This window comes from Dipodomys merriami, unplaced genomic scaffold (assembly GCF_024711535.1).
Source record: "Dipodomys merriami isolate MVZ:Mamm:240054 unplaced genomic scaffold, mDipMer1.0.p SCAF_10, whole genome shotgun sequence".
Lineage (NCBI taxonomy): Eukaryota > Metazoa > Chordata > Mammalia > Rodentia > Heteromyidae > Dipodomys > Dipodomys merriami.
The window spans coordinates 17,056,097-17,079,341 of record NW_027202271.1 but is presented as its reverse complement, the minus strand read 5'-3'; the positions used below and the strand labels follow the sequence as shown (position 1 = coordinate 17,079,341).

The 23,245-nt window shown below is 44.4% G+C and overlaps 1 protein-coding gene across 1 annotated transcript; it reads left to right on the top strand.

The window, feature by feature from the left end:
* Positions 1-12,304: 12,304 nt before the first annotated feature.
* LOC138836992 (keratin, type II cytoskeletal 2 oral-like) lies at positions 12,305-21,800 on the top strand. Its single transcript, XM_070035734.1, has 11 exons — positions 12,305-12,443; positions 12,474-12,605; positions 12,648-12,853; positions 14,320-14,540; positions 16,274-16,334; positions 17,595-17,690; positions 18,139-18,303; positions 18,408-18,533; positions 19,076-19,296; positions 20,468-20,502; positions 20,925-21,800. The coding sequence occupies exons 1-11, from the start codon at positions 12,305-12,307 to the stop codon at positions 21,323-21,325; spliced, it is 1,803 nt and encodes a 600-aa protein (XP_069891835.1). The 3' UTR covers positions 21,326-21,800.
* Positions 21,801-23,245: the final 1,445 nt, after the last annotated feature.

Below are 23,245 nucleotides of genomic sequence, written 5' to 3'. Positions count from 1 at the left end.
GTGGAGGCCTGAGGGCCTCCAGAGAGTTCTGGATTCTATCTAGAAACACTGGAGAGATTGATGGAACCATGGAACTAACTTAATAATTTCAGGTTTCTCTTTGCTGCCCAAAAGGCATCCACAAGCTTCAAAACTATTTTTCATTAGTCCACATTGGCACTTCAAAATGAATCTGTGCATCCCTTTCTATGACTGGGATTCTTTTCTTTGCTTTTTTCTCTCTTTCCTCCCTTCCTCCCTCCCTTCCTTCCTTCCTTCCTTCCTTTTTTCCTTCCTTCCTTCCTTCTTTCCTTCCTTCCTTCCTTCCTTCCTTCCTTCCTTCCTTCCTTCCTTCCTTCCTTCCTTCCTTCCTTCCTTCCTTCCTTCCTTCTCTCCTCCTCCTCCTCCTCCTCCTCCTCCTCCTCCTCCTCCTCCTCCTCCTCCTCCTCCTCCTCCTCCTCCTCCTCCTCCTCCTTTTCCTCCTCCTCCTCCTTCTTCTGTGCCAAACTCAGGTCCTGGCATTACCTCTGAGCTTTTTTTGGGGGGAGGGGGTCAGGTTGTGTGGCCTGAACTCTGGGCCTGGGCGCTGTCCCTCAGCTCTTCAGCTCAAGGCTAGCGCTCTACCACTTGAGCCACAGCACCACTTCTGGCTTTTTTCTTTTTGCTTATGTGGTGCTGAGGAATCAAACCCAGGGCCTCAGGCACGCAAGGCAAGCGCTCTACCACTGAGCCACCTTCCCAGCCCTATCTCTGAGCTTTTGTGCTGAAGGCTAGTGCTCTACCATTTTGAGTCACAGCACCATTTTAGACTTTTTGGTAGTTAATTAGAGATAAGATTCTCATGGAATTTCCTGCCTGGTACAATTCTCAGATCTCAGCCTCCTGACTAGCTATGATTACAGGCATGAGCCATCAATTCCTAGCAGTGACTGGGTTCTTTAAATGTACAAGGGGGCCTTTCACTCTGTAGTGATAGATTCTGACTTGCTAAAGGCATAAAAAGGTTCCATGAATTTATGTCAGACTTTAGAATTGGATAGTTTGAGTTGATTAAAATCTCAATCCAGTGAGCCAATGGCTTTTGTAAAGATTCTGAAAGATGGCTAGTAAAAAATATGTGCAGTACTTAGAACTAAAAAAATTAAACCCTCCAAGAACAAATCCTCAAAAAAAATCAATAAATCCGTTAAGAAGTGGGCTAAAGACTTAAAGAGAGACTTCTCCAAGGAAGAAATAAGAATGGCCAATAGACATACAAAGAAATGTTTTTTTTTTTTGTTTTACACATTTCTTTCTGTTTTTTAAAACATTTTTTATTGAGATTAAATGATTACATCAATTTCACAAATTTCACAGTGTTGTGAGATAGTGATACTTAAAGTCACAAACACATTTTAACCTTCACAAGGCAAATTGTCATCATGGTCTATAATGTTTGTGAATTCTATGAGCTTTGACAATACAACTATTTCTTCCACATCAAGTGATATGCACATTTCTTTCGTTTTTGCTTAGTATAAGCTGTTCCCTCTTTCCCTCTCATTCCCTCCCTCCCATTGCTGCCCTTGAGTTGCTTAGTTAGTTTAAATCAATGTCCAGTGCAGTTGTATAATTTCCCATTTCCCTTTGATTCTGACTCTGCCCCCCCATGTATGTGTTGAAGAACATGGAGTCATTTAGAAATGGTGTGAGTGGGGGTGGATCCTTCATTTCTTTAGTCCTGTTTACTTTGTCATGTCTCCTTGCATTTTGCATTTAACCCCCATGTATCAGGGAGACCATGTGCCATTTGTCTCTGCTCTTGACTTATCTCATTCAAAATTATTTTTTCTAGTTCCATCCATTTTCCTGTGAATGCCATTATTTTGTCCTTTCTAATGGCTGCATTATATTCCATTGTATATAGGTACCACAATTTTTGGATCTACTCATCTGTAGTGGGGCATCTGGGTTGTTTCCATATCTTGGCTATTGTGAACAGTGCTGCAATGAACAGGGAGGTGCATGAGTTCTTGTATCCTTTTCCAGTTGCTCAGGGTAGATGCGTAGGAGTGGTATGGCTGGGTCATAGGGGAGGTCTATATTTAGCTTTCTGAGGTACCTCTAGACTGGTTTCCAAAGTGGTTGTATTAGTGTACATTCCCACCAGCAGTGCAGTAGGGATCCTCTTTTTCTTCATGCCTGCCAGCATTTGTCATTGGCTGAATTTAGGATGTGGGCCATTCTGACTGGGGTAAGGTGGTATCTCAGAGTTGTTTTTATTTACATTTCCTTCACAGCCAGGGATGATGAACATTTCCTCATGTGTTTCTTTGACATTTTTATCTTTTCTTCTGAGAAGTCTCTCTTTAGTTCCCTTGCCATCTAATGATTGGTTTATTAGATTTGGGAGAGATTAGTTTCTTGAATTCCCTGTATATAATGGATATTAGGCCCTTGTCTGATATATTGTGGGTAAATATTTTTTTCCCAATTAGTTGATTGTCTTTCTAGTTTGGTAGCTATGTCTTTAGCTGTGCAGAAACTTTTTATTTTAAGGTAGTCCCATTTTTCTAGTCTCTCTCCAATTTGTTGTGACCCTGGGACTCTGTTCAGGAAGTTCTGCCTGTGATGATAAGTTCAAGTGTCTCTCTTACTCTGTTCTGCAGTAGTTTCAGAGTTTTAGATTTGATGTTAAGGTTTTTAGACCATTTTGAGTTGATGTTGGTGCATGGTGATAGGCTGGGATCCACTTTCAGTTTTCTGCGTATGGCCACCCAGTTTTCCCAGCACTAGTAGTTGAAGAGGCTGTGCTTCTTCCACTGTATGTCTTTGGCTCCTTAGTCAAATACCAGCTGACTGTAAGTATGTGATTTTATTTTTGGATCTTCTAACCTATTCCATTGGTCTTCAGGTCGATTTTTGTGCCAATACCAAACTGTTTTTGTTATTATGGCTCTGTAATAGAGCTTGAAATCTGGTATTGTGATCCCTCCCACTTGTTTCTTTTGTCTAGAATTGCTTTAGCTATTCTAGATCTTTTGGTGTTCCATATGAAGTTTTGGATTGTTTTCTCTATTTCAGTAAAGAATGTCATTGGGATTTTGATGGGAATTGCATTGAATTTGTATATCAATTTTGGCAGTATGGCCATTTTCACTATATTAATTCTGTCTATCCAAGAACATGCAAGGTCTTTCCATTTTCTGGTGTCTTCTATGATCTCTTTGTTTAGGCTTTTGTAGTTTTCATTAAATAGTTCCTTTACATCTTTGTTTAAATTAATTTCTAGATTTTTTTGAGGTTATTGTGAATGGGGATGTTTCCTTGCTCTCCCTTTCTGCTTGTACATTGTTGGTGTACAGAAAGGCAACTGATTTTTGTGGATTAATTTTGTATCCTGACATTTTACCGAAGTGGTTTATAAGCTCTAAGAGTTTGGGTGTTGAGTTTTGGGGATCATTAAGGTATTATATCATGTTATCTGCAAATAGGGATAGTTTAATTTCTTCTTTTCCTATGCGAATCCCTTTAATGTCCTTTTCTGGCCTCATTGTTCTATATTGAAGAGGAGTGAGGAGAGTGGGTATCTTTTCCTGATTTTAGGAGATTTGTGGCTTTTTCCTGTTTAGTATAATATTGGCTCTGGTCTGTCATATATGGCTTTCATAGTTAAAAATTTTTTTTTTTGTCAGTCGTGGGGCCTGAACTCTGGGCCTGGGCACTGTCCCTCAGCTCTTCAGCTCAAGGCTAGCACTCTACACAGCACCACTTCCAGCTTTTTCTGCTTATGTGGTGCTGAGGAATAGAACCCAGGGGCTTATGCATGCTAGGCAAGCACTCTAACACTGAGCTACCTTCCCAGCCTGGCTTTTATAGTTTTAAGGAATGTTCCTTCTATTCCTATTTTCTCCAGAGCTTTTAACATGAATGAATGTTGCATTTTATCAAAAGCCTTTTCCATGTCAATGGAGATAATCATGTGGTTCTTGACCTTGGATCTGTTGATGTGATGAATTACATTTATTGATTTATGTATGCTAAACCATCCCTGCATCTCTGGGATGAAGCCTACTTGATCATTATGTATGGATTTTTGGATTCTGTTGGCTAAAATTTTATGGAGGAGCTTTGCATCTGTGTTCATCAAAGAGATTGGTCTGTAGTAGTTCTTTTTTTTATCTTTGCCTGGTTTGGGAATGAGTGTGATATTGGCTTCATAGAATGAGTTTGGGATTGCTCCCTCTGTTTCTATTTCTCAGAAGAGCTTGAGGAGTATGGGTATTAGTTCCTCTTTAGAGGTCTTATAGAATTCTGTACTGAATCCATCTGGACCTGGGCTTTTCCTTGTTGGAAGACTTCTGATTGCTTCCTCTATCTCATTGTAAGTTATGGGCTTATTTAATAGATTTATTTCTTCTTGGTTCAGTTGGGCAATTTGTATGTCTCTGAAAATACATCTATTTCTGCTAGGTTTTCTTTCCTTAGTGAGTATAGATTCTGGAAATAGTTCTTTATAATTGCTTGGATGTCTGGCATGTTTGTTGTAATTTTTCCTGTGGCATCCCTGATCTTCTTGATTTGGGTCTCCTCTCTTCTTTTTTTAGTTAATCTTGACAGAGGTCCATCAATTTTATCGATTTCCCCCCAAAAAACAGCCTTTTATTTTATTAATTTTATTTATAGTTTTTAGTCTCTACTCTCTACTCATTATTTTCAGCTCTTATTTTGATTTTCTTGCTACATCTAGTAACTTTGGGTTCAATTTTTTTTTTTTTTTTTTTTTTTTGCTTTACCAGCAGTTTTAGTTGCATCGTGAGATATTTATTTGGTCTGTCTCTATTTTCTTAATGACACACAAAGCAATGTTAAACATCTCTGGCCATAAAAGAAATGCAAATCAGGGGCTGGGAAGGTGGCTCAGTGGTAGAGCGCTTGCCTTGCATGCCTGAGGCCCTGGGTTCGATTCCTCAGCACCACATAAGCAAAAAAAGAAAAAAGCCGGAAGTGGTGCTGTGGCTCAAGTGGTAGAGCACTAGCCTTGAGCTGAAGAGCTGAGGGACAGCGCCCAGGTCCAGAGTTCAGGCCCCATGACCGGACCAAAAAAAAAAAAAAGAAATGCAAATCAAAACAATATTGAGATTCCACCTCACCCCAGTTAAAATGGCCATTATTAAGTAAATGAATAATAACAGATGCTGGTGGGGATGTGTCCAAAAGAGAACATTGCTATACTGTTGATGGGAATGTAAACTTGTTCAACCACTCTGGAAAGCAGTATGGAAGTTCCTCAAAAGACTAAACATAAAGCTTCCCTATGATGCAGCAGTCCTGTTCCTGGGCATTTACCCAAATGACCACAAAACAGCACAACCATGTTCCTTGTAGTGTTGTTTACCATAGCTAAGATATGAAATCAACCCAGATGTCCCTCAATTGATGAATGGTCAAGAAAATGTGATATAAATACATAATGGAATTCTATGCTTTCCTCAGAAAGAATGATATTGCCGCATTCATAAGGAAATGGAAAGACTTGGAAAAAATTATATTAAGTGAAGTAACCCAGGCCCAAGGAAAGATAGGTTGCATGGTTTACCTCATTTGTAATAATTAGAGTGTGCTTGTAAACCTCCAAGTAAGTCCATGGACAGTAAAAGACAAATAATTGGACTTGGATATGATTAAGCAGCATTCTAAACATTCACACAGTGAGAACAAAGGAGGATATTTAGAGGATCATAGGGCTCAATAGCTATGAGCATATGATTTATTGAAATGAACTCTAAGTAATGGAAACATGTGTTTTTTTGTTTTTTTTTTTTTGTCTGTTGTGGGGCCTGAACTCTGGGCCTAGGCGCTGTCCCTCAGCTCTTCAGCTCAAAGCTAGAGCTCTACCACTTTAGCCATAGCTCCATTTCTGGCTTTTTCTGCTTGTGTGGTGCTGAGGAATCGAACCCAGGGCCTCATGCATGCAAGGCAAACACTCTACCACTGAGCTACCTTCCCAGCCCCACAAGTGTTTTTTTTTTTTTTTCACTGTTTATGGTTAATTTTTTCCTTCAGATTATTCCCTTTTGTCACTGGTTTTGATTTCTATACCCTTTGTCTTGTATGTAAGTTTGTTTGATTTGGGGAGGGGAGGGAAAAGCACAGAAATGGTGGGACAAAGGGTGAGCCAATTCAGCAGTGATACTCACTAGACATGGTTTGAAATGGACTGTACAACTTTGGGGGGAAGGGGCTGAGAGGGGAAAAACTGGGAGAAAATGATGGAGGGGGTGACACTATTCAAAAAGAAATGTATGGCTGAGTGCCAGTGGCTCACACCTGTAATCCTAGTGACTCAGGAGGCTGAGATCCGAAGATTGCGGTTCAAAGCCAGCCCAGGCAGGAAAGTCTGTGAGACTCTTATCTTCAATAAACCACCAGAAAACCAAAATGGCGCTGTGGCTCAAGTGGCAGAGTCCTAGCCTTGAGCGGAAGCGCTGAGGGGCAGTGCCCAGGCCCAGAGTTCAAGCCCCATGACTGACCAAAGGAAAATAAAAGAAATATACTTATTATTTAACTTGTATAATTGTAACTCCTCTGTATATTACCTTTGAAAAAATTTAAATAAAAGATATATATGTGGGCAGGGCTTTGTCCTTGGAGAACCTGTCTATTTTCCACTTCCTCAGGGCTCTTCTTGCTTCTTAAGGACCAGGACTCAGGCTACTCTCAGCTTTTGGCTGTCTCATTTGGAACAAGCCTTCTTCTCTGTGGATGATCTTATCATTGGCCTATCTGCTATTCTCATCCCAGATGGATAGTTAAACTAGTGTTTCCCCATGTATATAAGCAAATAGGGTTTAGAATGGAAATATTTGTTAAATTTATTAGGAAAGTTCTGATTAAATAAAGGTAAAAGGATAGTTTCCTGAAGGTCCTCTTAGGGCTTTAAGTATTCTGATGAGCATCATTGAAATTCCAAGAAAGAGCTATAGAATTTTCATTCCCCAAATTTACTTGAGTAAAGAACCTTTTAATGAGCTCTAGGATGCTACCTTGAATAAGCCCAGGGAGAGATCCAATAAGGAGACAAAGATTTAGAGGTGAGTTGTGGCATATTTTAATCAAGAAATAAAACCAGAATTAGAATAATTTGTGATTGCTAACAGCTAAAATTTGTTACAAAAGAATTTTAATCATACACAGACATCTGCTTCTCTATCAAGCTTCAGTTATAAAGGGAACTAGCTGTACATGGTAATGAACTTGAAAAAGTTACCTTTAAGTAGTTATACAAGGGAATTTCAATTCAACATGTTTGTTTATGAGTACAGTGCATCTTGATCAATGGCACCCTTCCATTGTTCTCCCCCCATCTGCCCAATGTAATAAAATTTTACTATTCATTGATTAAGTAACACTATTACAGTAGTGATAAGCTTTTATTTTTAACATGATAAAAAGAAGAATGTTGATTTTCAGTCTATAAGTAACATATTTAGAATGATTTCATTCCTCATACCATCTCTCTCTCTTTTTCTCTGTCTCTGTCTCTGTATTTCTGGTATTAAGGATTAAACCTGGAGTTCAAAGCTGCTAGGCCAGTGCAGTCCTGCTTGAACTAGGTTTCCAGCCCTTTAGTTTTTGAAAAAAGGTTTAATTCTCCTTGCCTTGGCTGGACTCAAATTCATAAGTCTCCAGCTTCAGATTCTTGAGTGACTGGGATCACACAGGTCCTCCCTCCTTCCTCATTTCTTCCCTTCTCTCCCTTCTCTCCCTTCCTCTTTTCCCCTTTCCTTTCCCTTTCTCACATCATTAATGTTTCTGTACATAACAATGACTGTTGGGCTGGTGGCTCAGTGGTAGAGTGCTCGCCTTGCATGCATGAGGCTCAGGGTTCGATTCCTCAATATCACATAAGCAGAAAAAAAAGCCAGAAGTGGTGCTGTGGTTCAAATGGTAGAGCTCTAGCCTTGAGCTGAAGAGCTGAGGGACAGCGCCCAGGCCCAGAGTTCAGGCCCCACGACCGGACCCCCAAAAAACAACCAAACAAACAAACCCAACCAAACAAACAAAAAAACCCAACTGTCACATCCTCATCCTCAGCAGACCCTGGGTAGAGAGGGTTATCTTCTCACCTTGACCTAGAAGTAAAGACTACTGATTCATGCGTCCACTCACAATTATACTGACAACTCTTAAGCTTCAGATAAATACCAGAGAACGATTTAACAGGGCACATAACTCTACTTGATGACAATCTCTCTTGTTTTATGGGTGGAGAAGTGAGATTCCAGAGTACTTAGTCATCTGTAAATTTTCCTGCAGAGGGTTCTAGAAGGTGAGGGATTAGAATTCAGATGACTAGTAGCAGGCAGCCCACGCAGACACCACTCTTCTACTAGATCCTTCCGTGAGTGAGGGAAATCTTGAAGAGAATGGCAACGTGTTCCCTGAAATTTATCCAGCTGCTGAAAAAAACAACCCTGGCCTCTCAGTAAGGCAGTGCTTTGGCAGGCAAAAGCAGCATGAATTGGGGGATCTCAACCCAAACATGGGCTTTTGTGATGATCCTATACATGCCAGGGTGGCAGCCATGGCTACACTTACGAGCCACCACCCATTGGAGCCCAGGGAAGAGTAAGAACTCAGAGACATTCATGTCTGTCTTTGTTTGCTTTCTCCCTCAGGTTGGGTGTCAGGGATACCCAGCCAGGCTGTCTTCCTAGACAAAGCATTTGATTTGCTTTTAAATGAATCTCAGAGAATATAAGTAAAGACTTTACCAGGAGTGTCTGGCATTCAATTGACAAGTGGGAGTAAATGTCTTCTGTGTACATTCCTATGGATGGTCAATGATTTAAAAAGCCATGCATAGAAGGATTCTATGTGTTTAAATTGCAGAACTATTCCACAAGTAGGGTCTCCTTTTACAACTAAGGGAAGAGAGGTCTCTGATCTTCTCCCAGGTCACCTTAGGATGAGAGAAAGAGATGGAATTTGAACTTAGCTCTCCCAAATTCTATGATGACATTCTATTAGACCACAGCCACTTGTTTGTGTGCTATTTGGTAATTTTCAAAGGACTTTCACTCATATGACATGCTGTGAAGCTCCCTATGAAGCTCCCAAGGCACAAACACAGGTTGACAGAGTAGAGCATAGAGCTGATGTGTTCAACCATGGTCTGAGGTCATCCAAGCCAGCTCCATCTAGTTTGCATCTCACCAGCTCTTCCAGTGGGTAGCCTCACTCTTCTCTCCTTTTCAGCTTCTTTTTCCCATGCCATTTTTTTTTAAAGTCCGTAATGGGGCCTGAACTTTGGGCCTGGGCGCTGTCCCTCAGTTCTTCAGCTCAAGGATAATGCTCTGCCATTTGAGCCACAGCACCATTTCCAGCCTTTTCTGCTTATGTGGTGCTGAGGAATCTAACCCAGGGCCTCATGCATGCAAGGCAAGCACTCTACCACTGAGCTATCTTCCCAGCTCCCTTCCCAACTCAACCCCCGCCTCCCTATCATGCTTACCTGGTGAGTTCTTAGGGGTGCAAAGGGATCCTGAGAACAGTCAAAGTCAAGGTAACATTTCTTCTGTGATCCCAGGGGGAGTACTAAGAGTAGTTGATCCCACAGTGCTGGTTCAAAGCTCACAGCAGTCCCATGGAAGTACCGGCTTCAGAACTGATGAAACCAGATGCATAAAGTTAAGTAACAGCCAGGTGCTGGTGACTGACTCATGCCTGTAATCCTACCTACTCAGAAGGCTGAGATCTGAGGAGCCAGCAGGGGAGGAAAGTCCCTGAGACACATCTTTCCAATTAACCACTCAAAAACTGGAAGTGGAGCTGTGGCTCAAAATGGTAGAGCACTAGCCTTGAGCAAAAGAGCTCAGGGACAGTGCCGAGGCCCTGAGTTCAAGCCTCATGACAAAAAAGTTAACTTGTTCAAGGTCAAAGGGCTCAAGAGACAGATGGATCGCACTTGACATCTCTACTCCATGTCCTTCAGTTTTCAGACCAGTCCTCTAGATGGGCTTTTTTTTTTTTTTTTTGGTCCAGATGTGGGGCCTGAACTCTGGGCCTGGGCGCTGTCCCTCAGCTCTTCAGCTCAAGGCTAGCACTCTACCACTTGAGCCACAGCGCCACTTCTGGCTTTTTTTTCCTGCTTATGTAGTGCTGAGGAATCGAACCCAGGGCCTCAGGCATGCAAGGCAAGCGCTCTACCACTGAGCCACCTGCCCAGCCCCAGACGAACTTTTATAGACACCATCCAGAGACAGTGCTAGTTGCCATTTTGACTAAAAATCTGGAGATGAAAAATGTGAAATATCTAAAACAGATCTTTGTTTTGTGGGGAATCTAGAGTCCATCTCTCCTTGCTCCTTCATGCCCTGTGAAGTCTCACATAGTGACAGCACAAGAGAGTTTGTCATATGTAGCATGGCTGGGAGTGGAGGTGGGATGGTATGGGGTGGGGAGCGGTTGAACTTCTGGAAATCAGAGCAGTAATTCATCTGTGCATCGGTCTGTCATTAAAGAGCCTTCATCCCGCCACCACTGGCCCAGGTGGGATTCCTGTGGCCTAGACAAGGGCTTCCTAAACTTTCTGGATTATAAGGATTGATATAAGTACAGAACCCAAATGTCTTCCTCTGCAGATGTTCATTCTGAGGACTACGGTGGGGGTATAAGTCTCCCTATTTGTGTTCTTAGACATCTATTCTTAGCAGTTAACACATCTGAGGGGTGTGTACCCTGATGTGCTAGAAGTTTGGCAGTCAGAAAGGACAGGGCAGTACTCAGCCCTTCTCTGGAGGAGCTCAGGGACTAGCGTGGTGATGCCAGGTGGAGAGGGCCATGTGGGGAAGCATGAGGATTGGAGGGAACACAGAAAGGGGTACCAACCAGACAAGGTGGGAGTGTAGGAAGAAGAACATAACCTCCAGATGTGAGTTAGGGCCTAGACATGACACTCATTCTCATACCAAGATGAGTAGGACTGTGGAGCTGACTTTACTAGCTGGCTTCCATTCTGCCTCCTCTTGCTTCTGGATACAGAACTCCCCTGCTATTGGTCTATCATGGCAGGCGCAGGGCTTTGTCTGGGACCTTCCCCAACATGTGCCCTTCTACTCCCCAAGCCTCATACTTATTTGGTACATATTGTGAGCCTCTGTTCCTTAGGGACCAGACATGTCTATTTCCCTGCAAGCAGCATTTCTCTACCCAAACTCTAGATCTTCTTAGATAGAAAAAGCTGTGCACATATAACCTGATGTTAAGCAAAATGAACCCCAAGATAGGGACACAAGAGATTTTAACTTTCTTGTTCTTTTTATTGTACTTATACTGTACTGTGTGATTTTTTTTGTTTCTTTGTATGTTCTTCCCCCCTGGTACAACCCCTGTTGTCACTGTATTTAATTCCAGTGCCCTGCATCTTGTACATACATTTTTCTAACTTGGGGAGGGAAGGAAATAACAAAATGCTTAAATAAGGATACAGGATGAGCCATTTTTTTTTGTAACAATGTGACGTACAAGACAGTATGTTGAAAAAAAAACTTTACAACTTTGGGTGGGGGGAGGATTTGGGGAGGTGGGGAGGAAAGGGATGGTGGGGAAAAATAAAGGAGGGGGTAACAATGTTTGATAGGAAATGGACTCATTACCTTGCTCACGTAACTCTAACCTCTGTACAGTATCTTTACAATAATATATATAATATATTATATATATATAATATATATATATATTAAGAATAAAAAAAGTTTCTGGCTGCCTTGGTGGTTGATGGGACTCCATGGGGCAGTACAGTTCTCACTTCCGGGCCTTCTGAAGGTTGGGCACAGGTGACGAGCCATCTGTCAGCAGTGCCCAACAATCACTGTTAGTATGTGTGAGCACTGGAAAGGACTTGGCCTATTTGAATTCTGGAACTCAATGACATCCATGTCATGGAACCCAACATCTCAACTCTTGGGGGTCTAAAGCCGGTTCATCCTGCTGGACTAGGTGCTTGCTTGGGTTCTTTGAGACTCTTGAGGAAAATCATACAAAGAGAAGGAAGAGAACTTTGTCTTCTGTTCACAAAGGCAAGTTTGGGTGATTAAGTTAAGAAAGCAAAGCCATGTTACTCCAGAGGATTAGCTTTGAGGTATGCTGAGAACCAAGAGGTAACATTGCCTGCAAGGCGAACCAAACCCAAGATGACTCTCCACTAATTGCTCGCCGGTCCTGCCAAGCCAAATGTCCTGGAATATAAAGACCAGCCTCTTCTGCTGTCCCATACTCTGCCTTCATCTCTTTGCTCTGCCTTTGCCCAGGGATCTCTAGCTCACATCCCAGCTCTTTCACCATGAGCAGACAAGCTTGCAAGAAATCCTTCAGTGGTGGGAGCCAAGGCTTCTCTGGCCGCTCAGCCATGGTCTCCAGCAGCAGCAGCAGCAGTGGTGGTGGTGGCAGGATGAGCTGCGTGGCCCGCTCCAAGGGAGCCAGTGGAGGGGCCTGTGGGCTCCAGAGTGGAGCAGGTGGCTTTAGAAGTCGCAGCCTCTGCAACCTGGGTGGAAACAAGAGCATCTCCATGAGTGTGGCGGCTGGTGGCTCCCAGGCTGGCGGCTTTGGTGGAGGGCATAGTAGCTGCGGTAGTGGTTTTGGAGGTGGCTATAGAGGTGGTTTTGGCAGTGGCAGAGGAATGAGAGGAGGCTTTGGGGGAGCTGGTGGCTTTGGGGGGTCTGCTGGCTTTGTTGCTGTTTGCCCCCCTGGGGGAATCCAGGAAGTGACAGTTAACCAGAGCCTCCTACAGCCCCTCAATGTGGAGATTGATCCCCAGATTGGGCAAGTGAAGGCTCAGGAGCGGGAACAGATCAAAACCCTCAACAACACGTTTGCTTCTTTCATTGATAAGGTGAGAGTGAAGCCGGGAGGCACAGTGGAGGTTTTTGATGGCTAGTTGGTTGGTACAGGAAGATGTCAGTGAGACCTGCCACACTTGAAGGCTGGGCTGTCTGGCTCTTGGCCTGGTTGGCCCTTTTTTTTCTCCAGGACAGCGAGTGTGCCTCTGTTTCTCTTGAGTTTTGTTTTCCCAGCTGTGAAATGGGAGCGAGATCCTTAGTCTTGGAGAGGTGAGCTGAGGTGAGGGTTCAAACCTGCTTGCAGCTCTGAAGAATGGGGTTTTAGCTCCCAACCAATACAATACCAAGCACTTGTTTGGTAGGCCAATGTAGCTGGTAACCAGTCTTGCATTGGCACCAATTTCATGGTGAGTACTAACAGCTGACTTACCTCTCCCAAGAATACTGCCCGCTTCAGGGAGGTTCTGTCCAGCTGTCCAGGCTGAGGCAGAGAATAGTGTGGGAAAGGAGCCCAGGACTAGAAGTGAACATAGGTCAGCTGCAAGATGTGTGGCTGAAAGGAGGCTTTTCGGCATGAAATCGCAAAGGAAAAGTTCGACCTTGCTGACTGCTTTCATTTTCCTTGTGGTGGTGAGAGAAACATACACCAAAAATACAACTGAAAATAACTTCATGCTGAATGCCTCTGGATGTGTGTCAAAGGATCCCTAGGGATCCTTTGGATCCAAAGGAAGGCCTGGGTTTGACTCTTCATGTTTCTTTTGTATTGATTTCCCTTTTGGCAACTTGAGCTCTTTGAGCCTTGGTTTCCTTATCAGAGGTATATGGGAAAATGGCAGATAGAGTATTAGCCCTCAATGAATTCTAGCTCTCTCTCTCTTTTATAATCTTTATCCTAAGTTCCAGAACAGAGAGACAACTGTGGCTTGAAGAAATGGGTCTGCTGCCATTTCTACCTTTTAGAAAAGAATTTTTTTTGAGGAGGGGGGTGCTGGTCACAGGGCTTTAACTCAGGATCTGGGTTTTCTGTGCTCAAGGCTAGCACTCTACCACTCGAGCCACAGCTCCACTTCAAGCTTTTTTTTGGTGCTTATTTGGAGATAAGAGTCTCATGGGGGGGGGGCGGCTGGGAAGGTGGCTCAGTGATAGAGAGCTTGCCTTGCATGCCTGAGGCCCTGGGTTTGATTCCTCGGCACCACATAAGAAAAAAGAAAAAAAGCCAAAAGTGGCACTGTGGCTCAAGTGGTAGAGCGCTAGCCTTGAGCTGAAGAGCTGAGGGACAGCACCCAGGCCCAGAATTTAGGCCCCATGACTGGACAGCCCCCCTCCCCCCCAAAAAAAAGAGTCTCAATGGGCTTTTCTGCTTGGGTTGGTTTTAAGCCATAATCCCCAGATCTCAGCCTCCTGAGTAGCTAGAATTACAGATGTGAGCCACTTAACGCCCAGCCTTCCCACCTTTTGGAATAGTTGATCCTACCTGGCAACTCAAGGGTCTCCTATCCTTCTTCTCTTGATGCAGGTGCGCTTCCTGGAACAGCAAAACAAGGTTCTGGAGATGAAGTGGGAACTGCTCCAGCAGCAGGCCACCCGATCTGGCTCAGGGCCCAAGAATTTGGAGCCTTTCTTTGAGTCCTACATCAGCTTTCTGCACAAGCGGTTGGATTCACTTCTAGGGGAGAGGGAAAACCTGGAGGGAGAAGCGAAGAACATGCAGGACCTGATGGAAGACTTCAAGAAGAAGTAAGGGGCCTAATAGGGGATTTTCCCTTTCTGGGAAAGTAAATAGTAAGCAGGAAGCCGGGCGCTGGTGGCTCACGCCTGTAATCCTAGCTACTCAGGAGGCTGAGATCTGAGGATTGCGGTTCAAAGCCAGCCCGGGCAGGAGAGACCGTGAGACTCCTATCTCCAATAAATCACCAGAAAAACGGAAGTGGCGCTGTAGCTCAAGTGGTAGAGCGCTCGCCTTGAGCTGAAGAGCTAAGGGACAATGCCCAGGCCCAGAGTTCAAGCCCCACGACCGACAAAAAAAAAAAAAAAAAAAAAAAATAGTAAGCAGGCATAGTCCTGATTTGGGATTTCAACTGCTTCTGACTGCACCTTCAGTTCATCCTCTTTGATGGGTTTGCTGAGTGACCCATGACCAAGCAGAGAGGGTAACAAGGAGGAAATGACACATTATATGGCTGATTATGTTTTTCATATGTCTAAAAGGGTCCCTCCAATCCTAGCCTACATAGATAGAGAATATACAGTCCTTGTGAATGGGGAGCCCTCACATATAGTGTCACCCTAGAAACTTGTCAAATATGCATAATCCTGTATCTCATATTGAGAATCAACAGGTGTGGGGCTGATCCCTGGAGTCCAAGTGTTCCCTAGTTTCTGGGCAGTATAGGCAGAGAGCCAGAGCCCTGTCCAATCCCCTGCAACAGCAGCTCTGAGGTCTCTGCTGAGTGTGTGTGTGTGTGTGTGTGTGAGTGTGAGTGTGGGTGGGTTTGTGTGTGCGTGTGTGAACTGGGCTTCTCAAAGTAGGAGAGCGTGCTCCGGGCATGCTTGAGGCCCCGTGGCGATAGGACACCTGCCCCAATGCCACTGCACACTTTGGTGGCCACTCAGCTTCATGCTGGGCTTTGGGAATTCATGAGCATCTCAAATTTCACATTACTTAGAAACGCCTTTGCTTTGATAGGGTTCCTGCTCTTCAGTCTTCAGGAAGTCTTAACTTCAGGGTGGGAGATTCTAGTTTCTAATAAGCTGGAAGCCTTGATGCATTCAGAAGGCCCAGGCTCATTCATATCCCAAATTCTTCTAAGGAAAATTGAACAGCTATTAACTGAAAATAAAACATCAGGCGGGATGCACGTTGTACATTGTACATTGTACATTATAAAGCTGACCGAAGAGCCCAGATAAGCAATGGGTCTCCTCCATATCTTCCTCCAGGACGTCCACACTGCAGTTTATCACCAGGGTAAGCTGAAGAAGAGGAGAGAAAGGTGACATTCTGAGCTCTGAAAAGTCTCCAGGAATGACAGCCATACACTTTTCAGGGCTTGGTGCAAACTGTCACTGTAGGACCTTTGTTTAAATGAATGATAAAGATTTAGCCTGGCATTGGGGGCTCATACCTGTAGTCTTAACCACTCAAGAGGCTGAGGTCTGAGGCTTATGGTTCAAAGCCATCCCAGGCATGAAAGTTCATGAGACTCTTTAACTAACTACCAAAAAAGCAGGAAATGGCACTGCAACTCAAAGTTGTAGTGAGAAAATGCCCAGGCCCTGAGTGTTCAAGACTTAGGACACACACACACACACACACACACACACACACACACAGATAAAAGATTTCAAGATGATGCCAGCAAGGCATCCTGCACACGATTGTGAAGCAGCCTCTGGCTGAGATCTACATGAGTATCTGAGACCCTCATCTAAACCTGTGATGGATATCTTCATCTTCATCTCTGTTCCAGGTATGAAGATGAGGTAAACAAGCACACAGCAATAGAGAATGAGTTCGTGGGGCTCAAGAAGGTAGGTGAAGGGGTTGAGAATGTGGCTTAGGGTCTGAGTGCTTCCCTAGCATGTATGAGGCCCTAGGTTCTATTCCTTAGTACCACATGAGCAAGATGAACAGATTCAGGGTCCCTTTCTTGTCCCTGAGAAGGAACGGAGCCAGCGACCCTGTGCTGTGGGCAGGGCTTATACTTCCTTACATTTTGGGAAATATTGATGAAAGAAGTTGTTCTGAGTACATTGCGGAAGGGGGAGAAATCTTCAAATTTTACTGTGTCTAATTAACTGGTTAGTGATGAGAACTAATAATGGATGTTTTATGGATAGCAGTCAAGATTTTCAGCCTATATGTACCTTGAGTATTAGCAATAACAATCAACTATCAACTATTGTTCATTTAAATCAGTCACTGTAATGATGAAGACTTCTAATTAAAAGATTGGGCTTTGTTATTATATAACCAGTCACTTTCATATTAGGCGGGTTTTTCTACTCTAACACTAGATTTCTGTGGCTCATTTGCCACAGAAAAGCCATCTATATTTGTTACATTTATATTCATTTGTTACATTTATATTCATTTACCATTATATTTTGTTACGGCTTTAGGTTTAATCACTCAAAGCAATAGAAAAGCAGACATTTACTTAGCTGCCTTTCTCCAATTACCAGTGGTTTTTTTTTTTGTGTGCGTGCGTAAGTGCGTGCGTGCGTGCGTGTGTGTGTGTGTGTGTGTGTGTGTGTGTGTGTGTGTGTGTGTGTGTGTGTGTGTGTGTGTGTGTGTGTGTGTGCTGGTATTGGGGCTTAAACTCAGGGCCTGGAGTCAGTCCTGTAGTTTTGTGTTCAGTGCTGGTGTTTTACTACTTGACCACAGCTCCATTTTCAGTTTTTGGTAGTTGATTGGATATAGGAGTCTCCTGGACATCTCTTCCAGGACTGAGATTCAACAGGGAACCTTAGATCTCAAATTCCTGAGTAGTTAAAATTAAAGGTGTGAGTCCCTGGTGCCCAGCTAGTTTTCTTCTTCTCCCTTCTCCTCCTTCCTCCTCCTCCTCCTCCTCCTCCTCCTCCTCCTCCCCCTCCTTCTTCTTCTTTCTTTCTTCCTTTTTCCTCCTCCTCCTCCTCCTTCTCCCTCCTTCTTCTTTTTTAACAGGGAAGGTAAGAACCCACAATTAGAAGCTCTGGGGGAGGGACTAATAGGAAAGATGAAAGCTAGAAAGTTTTGTGGGTCGGGAGGGAGCAGGAGGTCATTCCGTGGGTTTCTGACTTCTCTTTCAGGATGTAGATGCAGCTTACATGAACAAGGCTGAGCTGCAGGCTAAAGTGGACAGCCTGGTAGATGAAATCAACTTCCTGAGGACCCTCTATGACATGGTGATTCCTTGGTTTGCTAAGCAGCAGAGAATCTCTGTTGATATCTTCTCAAGCATAGCTTTGGGGACTGACCTGGCCCATGGGGAGGGACTCTCCTTCCCTTAGCCCATTTTACTCCTCTAGTCTGGTATTACTAGCCTGTTACTTCATAATACTCTTCCCTCCTGTGCTCCCATGGAGACCTATACAAGCAGGCTCACTGGCTGATATTTTCAAGTTGACAACCTGAGTATCTATGCAATTTCACTTTCTTCTAGCCTTCTAGACTTGCCATTCTTTAGATTGTAGCCAGGTCTGAAATGTAAGCTTATTTTTCTAATCGCCCCCATTCTTTAGCTCCCTCCTTGGGGGTAAGGGGGGTATCTTTGCCAGTAGAGGGTTCGTTTTTAACCTCCTTTGGGAGGAGGATGGGAGACATTGTCTTAATGACCATCCATGTTCCCTGTAGGAGCTGTCCCAGATGCAGAATCATGCCAGCAACATGTCTGTGGTGGTGTCCATGGATAATAACCGCTGCCTGGACCTGGACAGCATCATAGCCGAGGTCCATGCTCAGTATGAAGAGATCGCCCAGAGGAGCAAGGCGGAGGTTGAGGCCCTGTACCAGACGAAGGTGCAAATCCTTCTCTCCTCTCAAGGTCATCAGGACCCAATGAGCTTTACCAAGAGTGTGCCAATTCTTTGCCAAGTCATGTTGATGAGTTTCTCCTCTGTTAGCTTGGGGAGCTGCAGACCACAGCTGGCAGGCATGGGGACGACCTAAGGAGCACCAAGAATGAGATCATGGAGCTCAACATGATGACCCAGAGGCTGCGGGCAGAGATTGAGAATGTTAAGAAGCAGGTGGGTCTCGACTGAATGGAGTGATCCTGGTGAACTTTTGAGCCTTGGGGAGGAGGAAGAGCACTGGCTGGGCTCCTCTGCCACATGCTTTGTCTATCATTTCATGGTGTCAGACTCTGGGAGCTTCTGTTCTCCCAGATGGTCCTTCTGGAGGCTTGATTTCTTGGAATGCTTCCTTAAAGGAGAGATGGCTGCCCATTCTGCTCTCTCTAGCCCTCAAATACTCAGCTCTCAGCAGATTCTGCCTTCAGTGGAGCTCTTCGGCATAACTTTCATGACTGCTTTGTATCACAGGAATGACATGATCAGTAAGAGAGCTCCCAACAGCAAAGCATTCCTGTACTTGTTGAGTTAGAAGTCGATTTCAGTGGGCCAAGGATGTGTTTTTGCCCATTTCAACAGTGACTTGTTTTCTGAGCGTGCTCCAATGGGATTTCTAAGGAAGGGGTAGGAGGGATGCTGGATGGAGGAAGAGATCTCTTCTCAGGAGCAATGAGATATTTGTTTCCTACCATAATTTATCTACCCTCTCTCGGTCCCAGAATGCCAACCTGCAGACATCCATTGCAGAAGCTGAGCAGCGTGGTGAGATGGTTCTCAAGGATGCCAATGCCAAGCTTCAAGACTTGCAGAGTGCCCTACAGCAGGCCAAAGATGACCTGGCTCATCTGCTGCATGACTATCAGGGGCTGATGAACATCAAGCTGGCCTTGGATGTGGAGATTGCCACCTACCGCAAGCTCCTGGAGGGCGAAGAGTACAGGTGAGGGGCCAAGGCCAGTATTCTCTAGACAAGATTGTGTGTGTGTGTGTGTGTGTGTGTGTGTGTGTGTGTGTGTGTGTGTGTGTGTGTGCATGTGGGCACATCTGTGCACGTGCACAGGTCCTGGGGCTTTAACTCAGGCCCTGGGTGCTGTCCCTGCAATTCTTTTGCTCCAGGCTAACACTCTATCACTTGATTAATTGGAGAGAATAGTCTCAGGAACTTTCCTGGTTGGCTTTCAGTCTGGATCCTCAGATCTCAGCTTTCTGAGTAGCTAGGATTACAGACACTGACACTTGCCTGTCAGATAATATTTTAAAATATCTTTGCTAATGACCTAAAGGAACAAGTTGATAAGGAGAGGATTACCCAGACAACCAATGTCTAGGACTCTCCTGAATGGCTATTAAACGTTTAGGCTTCTAATCAGTCAGCATCATCTAATTCTCCAGTTTATCAGACTATCAATATTTAATTACAAACAATGTGCAATATGTTAGGAAAAGGGCATTGGGTTTATGATGTGTGTTATAGACTAGGGGTATCTACCTGAACTTTTGAAGCTGAAAATATTCTATACTTGTTCTGTCCAATACAGTAGTACTCCATTAGCTGCTTGAACATTTGAAATATAACTAATGCAACCAAGAAACTGGGAACTGTTTTGTTTTGGGGGGGGGAGAGGGGAAGGATGCCAGTCCTGGAGATTTGAACTCAGGGCCTGGATGCTGTCTGTACCTAAGCCTTTTCACTCAAGGCTGATACTCTACCACCTGAGCAACAGCTCCACTTCTGGCTTTTTGGTGGTTAATTAGAGATAAGAAGCTCATGACTTTCCTGCTCCAGCTGGCTTTGAACCATGATCCTCAGACTTCAGCCTCCTGAGTAGATAGGCTTATAGGTATGAGTCACAGGCACCTAGGCTAATGCAAGAAATCTTTAAGATGAAGGGAAATAGGGCAGGAAGATGGAAAGATATAGTAATGAGAGTACCAGAAATCTCAACTTTGGATCATCCCTCTTTTCTGGGGAGATGGGGAAAGAGACTTGGAATAGTTTTCCTTCTCCCAGGAACTTGATCCCTCCTAAGGCACATGGAGATATGTGACTCCCAAAGTTTTTGGTTATTGACCCACTGTAGAAATAACTCCCATATTGTATTCCTTTTCAGGATGTCTGGAGAGTACCTGAATTCTGTGAGCATCTGTAAGTAGCACATTCAGAACCTCCCTGGGCTGTAAAATGAACAGCTAGAAACATCCCTACTGACTGAGCTTCAGGGGAGAAAGCCTGATTCATCTAATGAAGTCACCTGACTGCAACCAGGGTGTTGGCCACTGACATCTTCTGTCCCCAGTATAGGCTGAACTATCTTTGGGGCCAAAACTTAAACCTTCCGCCCCCTGCCCCATGTTTGTAGGGTATGTCCTAAGTCGGAGAATCAGAAATTTCTGTGGGCACTTCTGGTTCCTGCTTTTGGACAAGAATGCTGGAGAACCAGGCTCACACTTCTTTTAGCTGCAAATTAAGGTCTTAGAGAAGCCGAGCTTTATCTAAGTCAAGCAGGGGACACTGGTCATTGATCTCCACCTTCTTTTCTCCTAATTGGAGTGTATGCTCTCTCGTAGCGGTGGTCAGCAATATCACCAGCACGAGCAGCAGCTCTGGAGGTTTCCGAGAAGTCAATGGCAGTAGCAGCAGTGGCTACAGAGGAGGAAGCAGCAGTGGCGGTACCCGAGACAGCAGCGGTAGCAGCTACGGACAGGACAGCAGTAGCAGGAGAAGTGGGGGCAGGGCCAGCATGAATAGCTACCAGAGCAGCAGCAGCAGTGGCAGCGGCAGCAGCAGCAGCAGCAGCAGCGGGACCAGGCTTGGCAGTGGAGGCAGCAGCTGCCTGAGCCAGCGTGGAGCGGGCTTTGGCTCTGCCTGCATCCAGACCTCAGTAGGCTACAAGTCTGCTTGTGGAGGCAATAGCAGTTGCCACTTCTCCCAGATCACTACCAGCTCCAGCCAGCAGTGCCCCAAGTGATATCCCAGGCCAGCCCTCCACACCCACCTGCTTCCCTCCCTGCCTGCCTTGGCAGGTCCTACTCTGCTTGGCATGATCAGGTGCAGACATCTCAATTTCACTTTTCCTCAAGTTTCCTGGAGAAGGAGCTGAACCCTTAACTCCTCCATCTCCAAGTTTTTTTCTAAGCCAAGGAAGTCTGGTTACTAGTCTGGGATTAGAAGCCCCTGTGATGGAGCTCACTTTGGACAGCAGCACTTTGAGTCCAAGCCCTCCTTGCAGCCTGGCCCATGTGCATTCTGGGAAAGGTTGGTTTAAAGATGGCATCTGCTCAAGATCTCCACCTGAGGGGAGCAGGGCAGAGGGTCAGTGCCATCTCCAGACTGTTGGCTCTTGGGAAGCCCTTCTTCAATCTGGGCATCATATCTTTATTCACCTCTGTCCCTTTTATCTCCTGGGTTGTGGAAATTCTGATAATGAGTATGTTGCACTTCCTTTTCTCAATAAATTGCACTGGATGTAAAAGCTGGTGTGTGACTCTTACTTAAAGACCAACCAGGCCCAAGAGTAGAGGGAAATCAGCTGTGGGTGGTGGTCTTCCAGAAGTCAGGAGTGAGTATAAAGGGCAGGGAATAGACGTGGTTTCTCCTTTACTCAATTGGTTGGGTTCTTATGCCAGAGTGTGCATGGTGTTAAAGTGGGAACCTTCCCACTCCCAAGGAATTTATCTCAACCATACTCCACCCCCTCTCCAGGCCTCCATAATCCAATCTCAAAAGCAGAGAGACTGTAGCTTGTCAAGAGAATACATTCCACTGGGGCTTAATAACTTTTCTCTGTCTCTACCTAGCCAGAAAACAAATTCTCCTTCTGCAAACAGCTCCTGAGCTCTAAGGGAGTCAATACATAGCATCCTCTTTTTCCCTATACAGATTCTAAGCCAATTAAAACAACAAACAAAAGAATGAACAAATGATGGGCTGGGGATGTAGTTCAGTGGTGGACCCCTTAGCTTAGAGCAGTTATTCATGTGCTTAGCATGTATAAGGCCCTTAGTTTGATCTCTAGCAGTATTAACAAAGAAGAAGAGGAACTAAAAGTGCAATGCCTATGCACATTTGATCATAGAAAATAATATTTATTGAAATGAACTCCACAAAATGGAAACAAAAAGTTTCCTTTTTGTCTTGTTTGCTCATGTATTTGTCTTTGGGAGAGTAAGGGGATTACAGAAATAGAGGGACAATGGGTGAACCAATGCATCAGTGGTTTTCATTAGGCACTGTGTTGAAAGTGAACTATGCAACTTTTGGGTGGGGATGGAAGGGAAAAACAGAGAGAGCAAGGGAAGGGGGTGCACTGTCTAAGAAATGTACTCATTACTTGACTTAGGCAACTATAATCCCCCTGTATATCACCTTTATAGAAACAATAAAAAATAAGTTAAAAAAGAAGAGAAGAATGAACAAACAGATTCAATGTTTCCATTATTGTTGATATGAAGATACTAGAGAGGCTTTGGTAACATAGGTCTCTTATTACTGGATTTTAGGAATGGGCCAGATTCCCCATCTGGGTACAGGCAGCACAGGGCAGCATTGAAGGAGGTCAGACTCCTCTCAGCACACAGAATAGCAAACTGTAAGATTGCTATGGTCAGCCAGACCCTAAGAGAGGAGGGCGAGAGATTGCTCTGCACACAAGCCTCTTCCTTCAAAACACAGCTATCAGGAAAGAGAGGGTGGGCGTGTTATGCTAATATAGCTAACTCCAGCTGGATGAAAAATTAGAAATGGGGACAATGCTTGGCTACTCTTCTTCCAAAAATGGCTCAGCTGTTCTCAGAAAGTTGAAACCAAAACCCAGGAAGGGTGATGGAAATGAGGCAGCTATCAAGAGAAACAGGAAGGACATATTTAAGGAGATATTTAAGGTTTGTGT

Bases quoted from the DNA above. Each gene is read 5' to 3' on its own strand.
- LOC138836992 (XM_070035734.1), top strand. From the start codon at position 12,305: ATGAGCAGACAAGCTTGCAAGAAATCCTTCAGTGGTGGGAGCCAAGGC. The intron at 12,444-12,473 runs GTGGAGGGGCCT...TCCAGAGTGGAG, and splicing joins GGCCCGCTCCAAGGGAGCCA to CAGGTGGCTTTAGAAGTCGC. The intron at 14,541-16,273 runs GTAAGGGGCCTA...TCTCTGTTCCAG, and splicing joins ATGGAAGACTTCAAGAAGAA to GTATGAAGATGAGGTAAACA.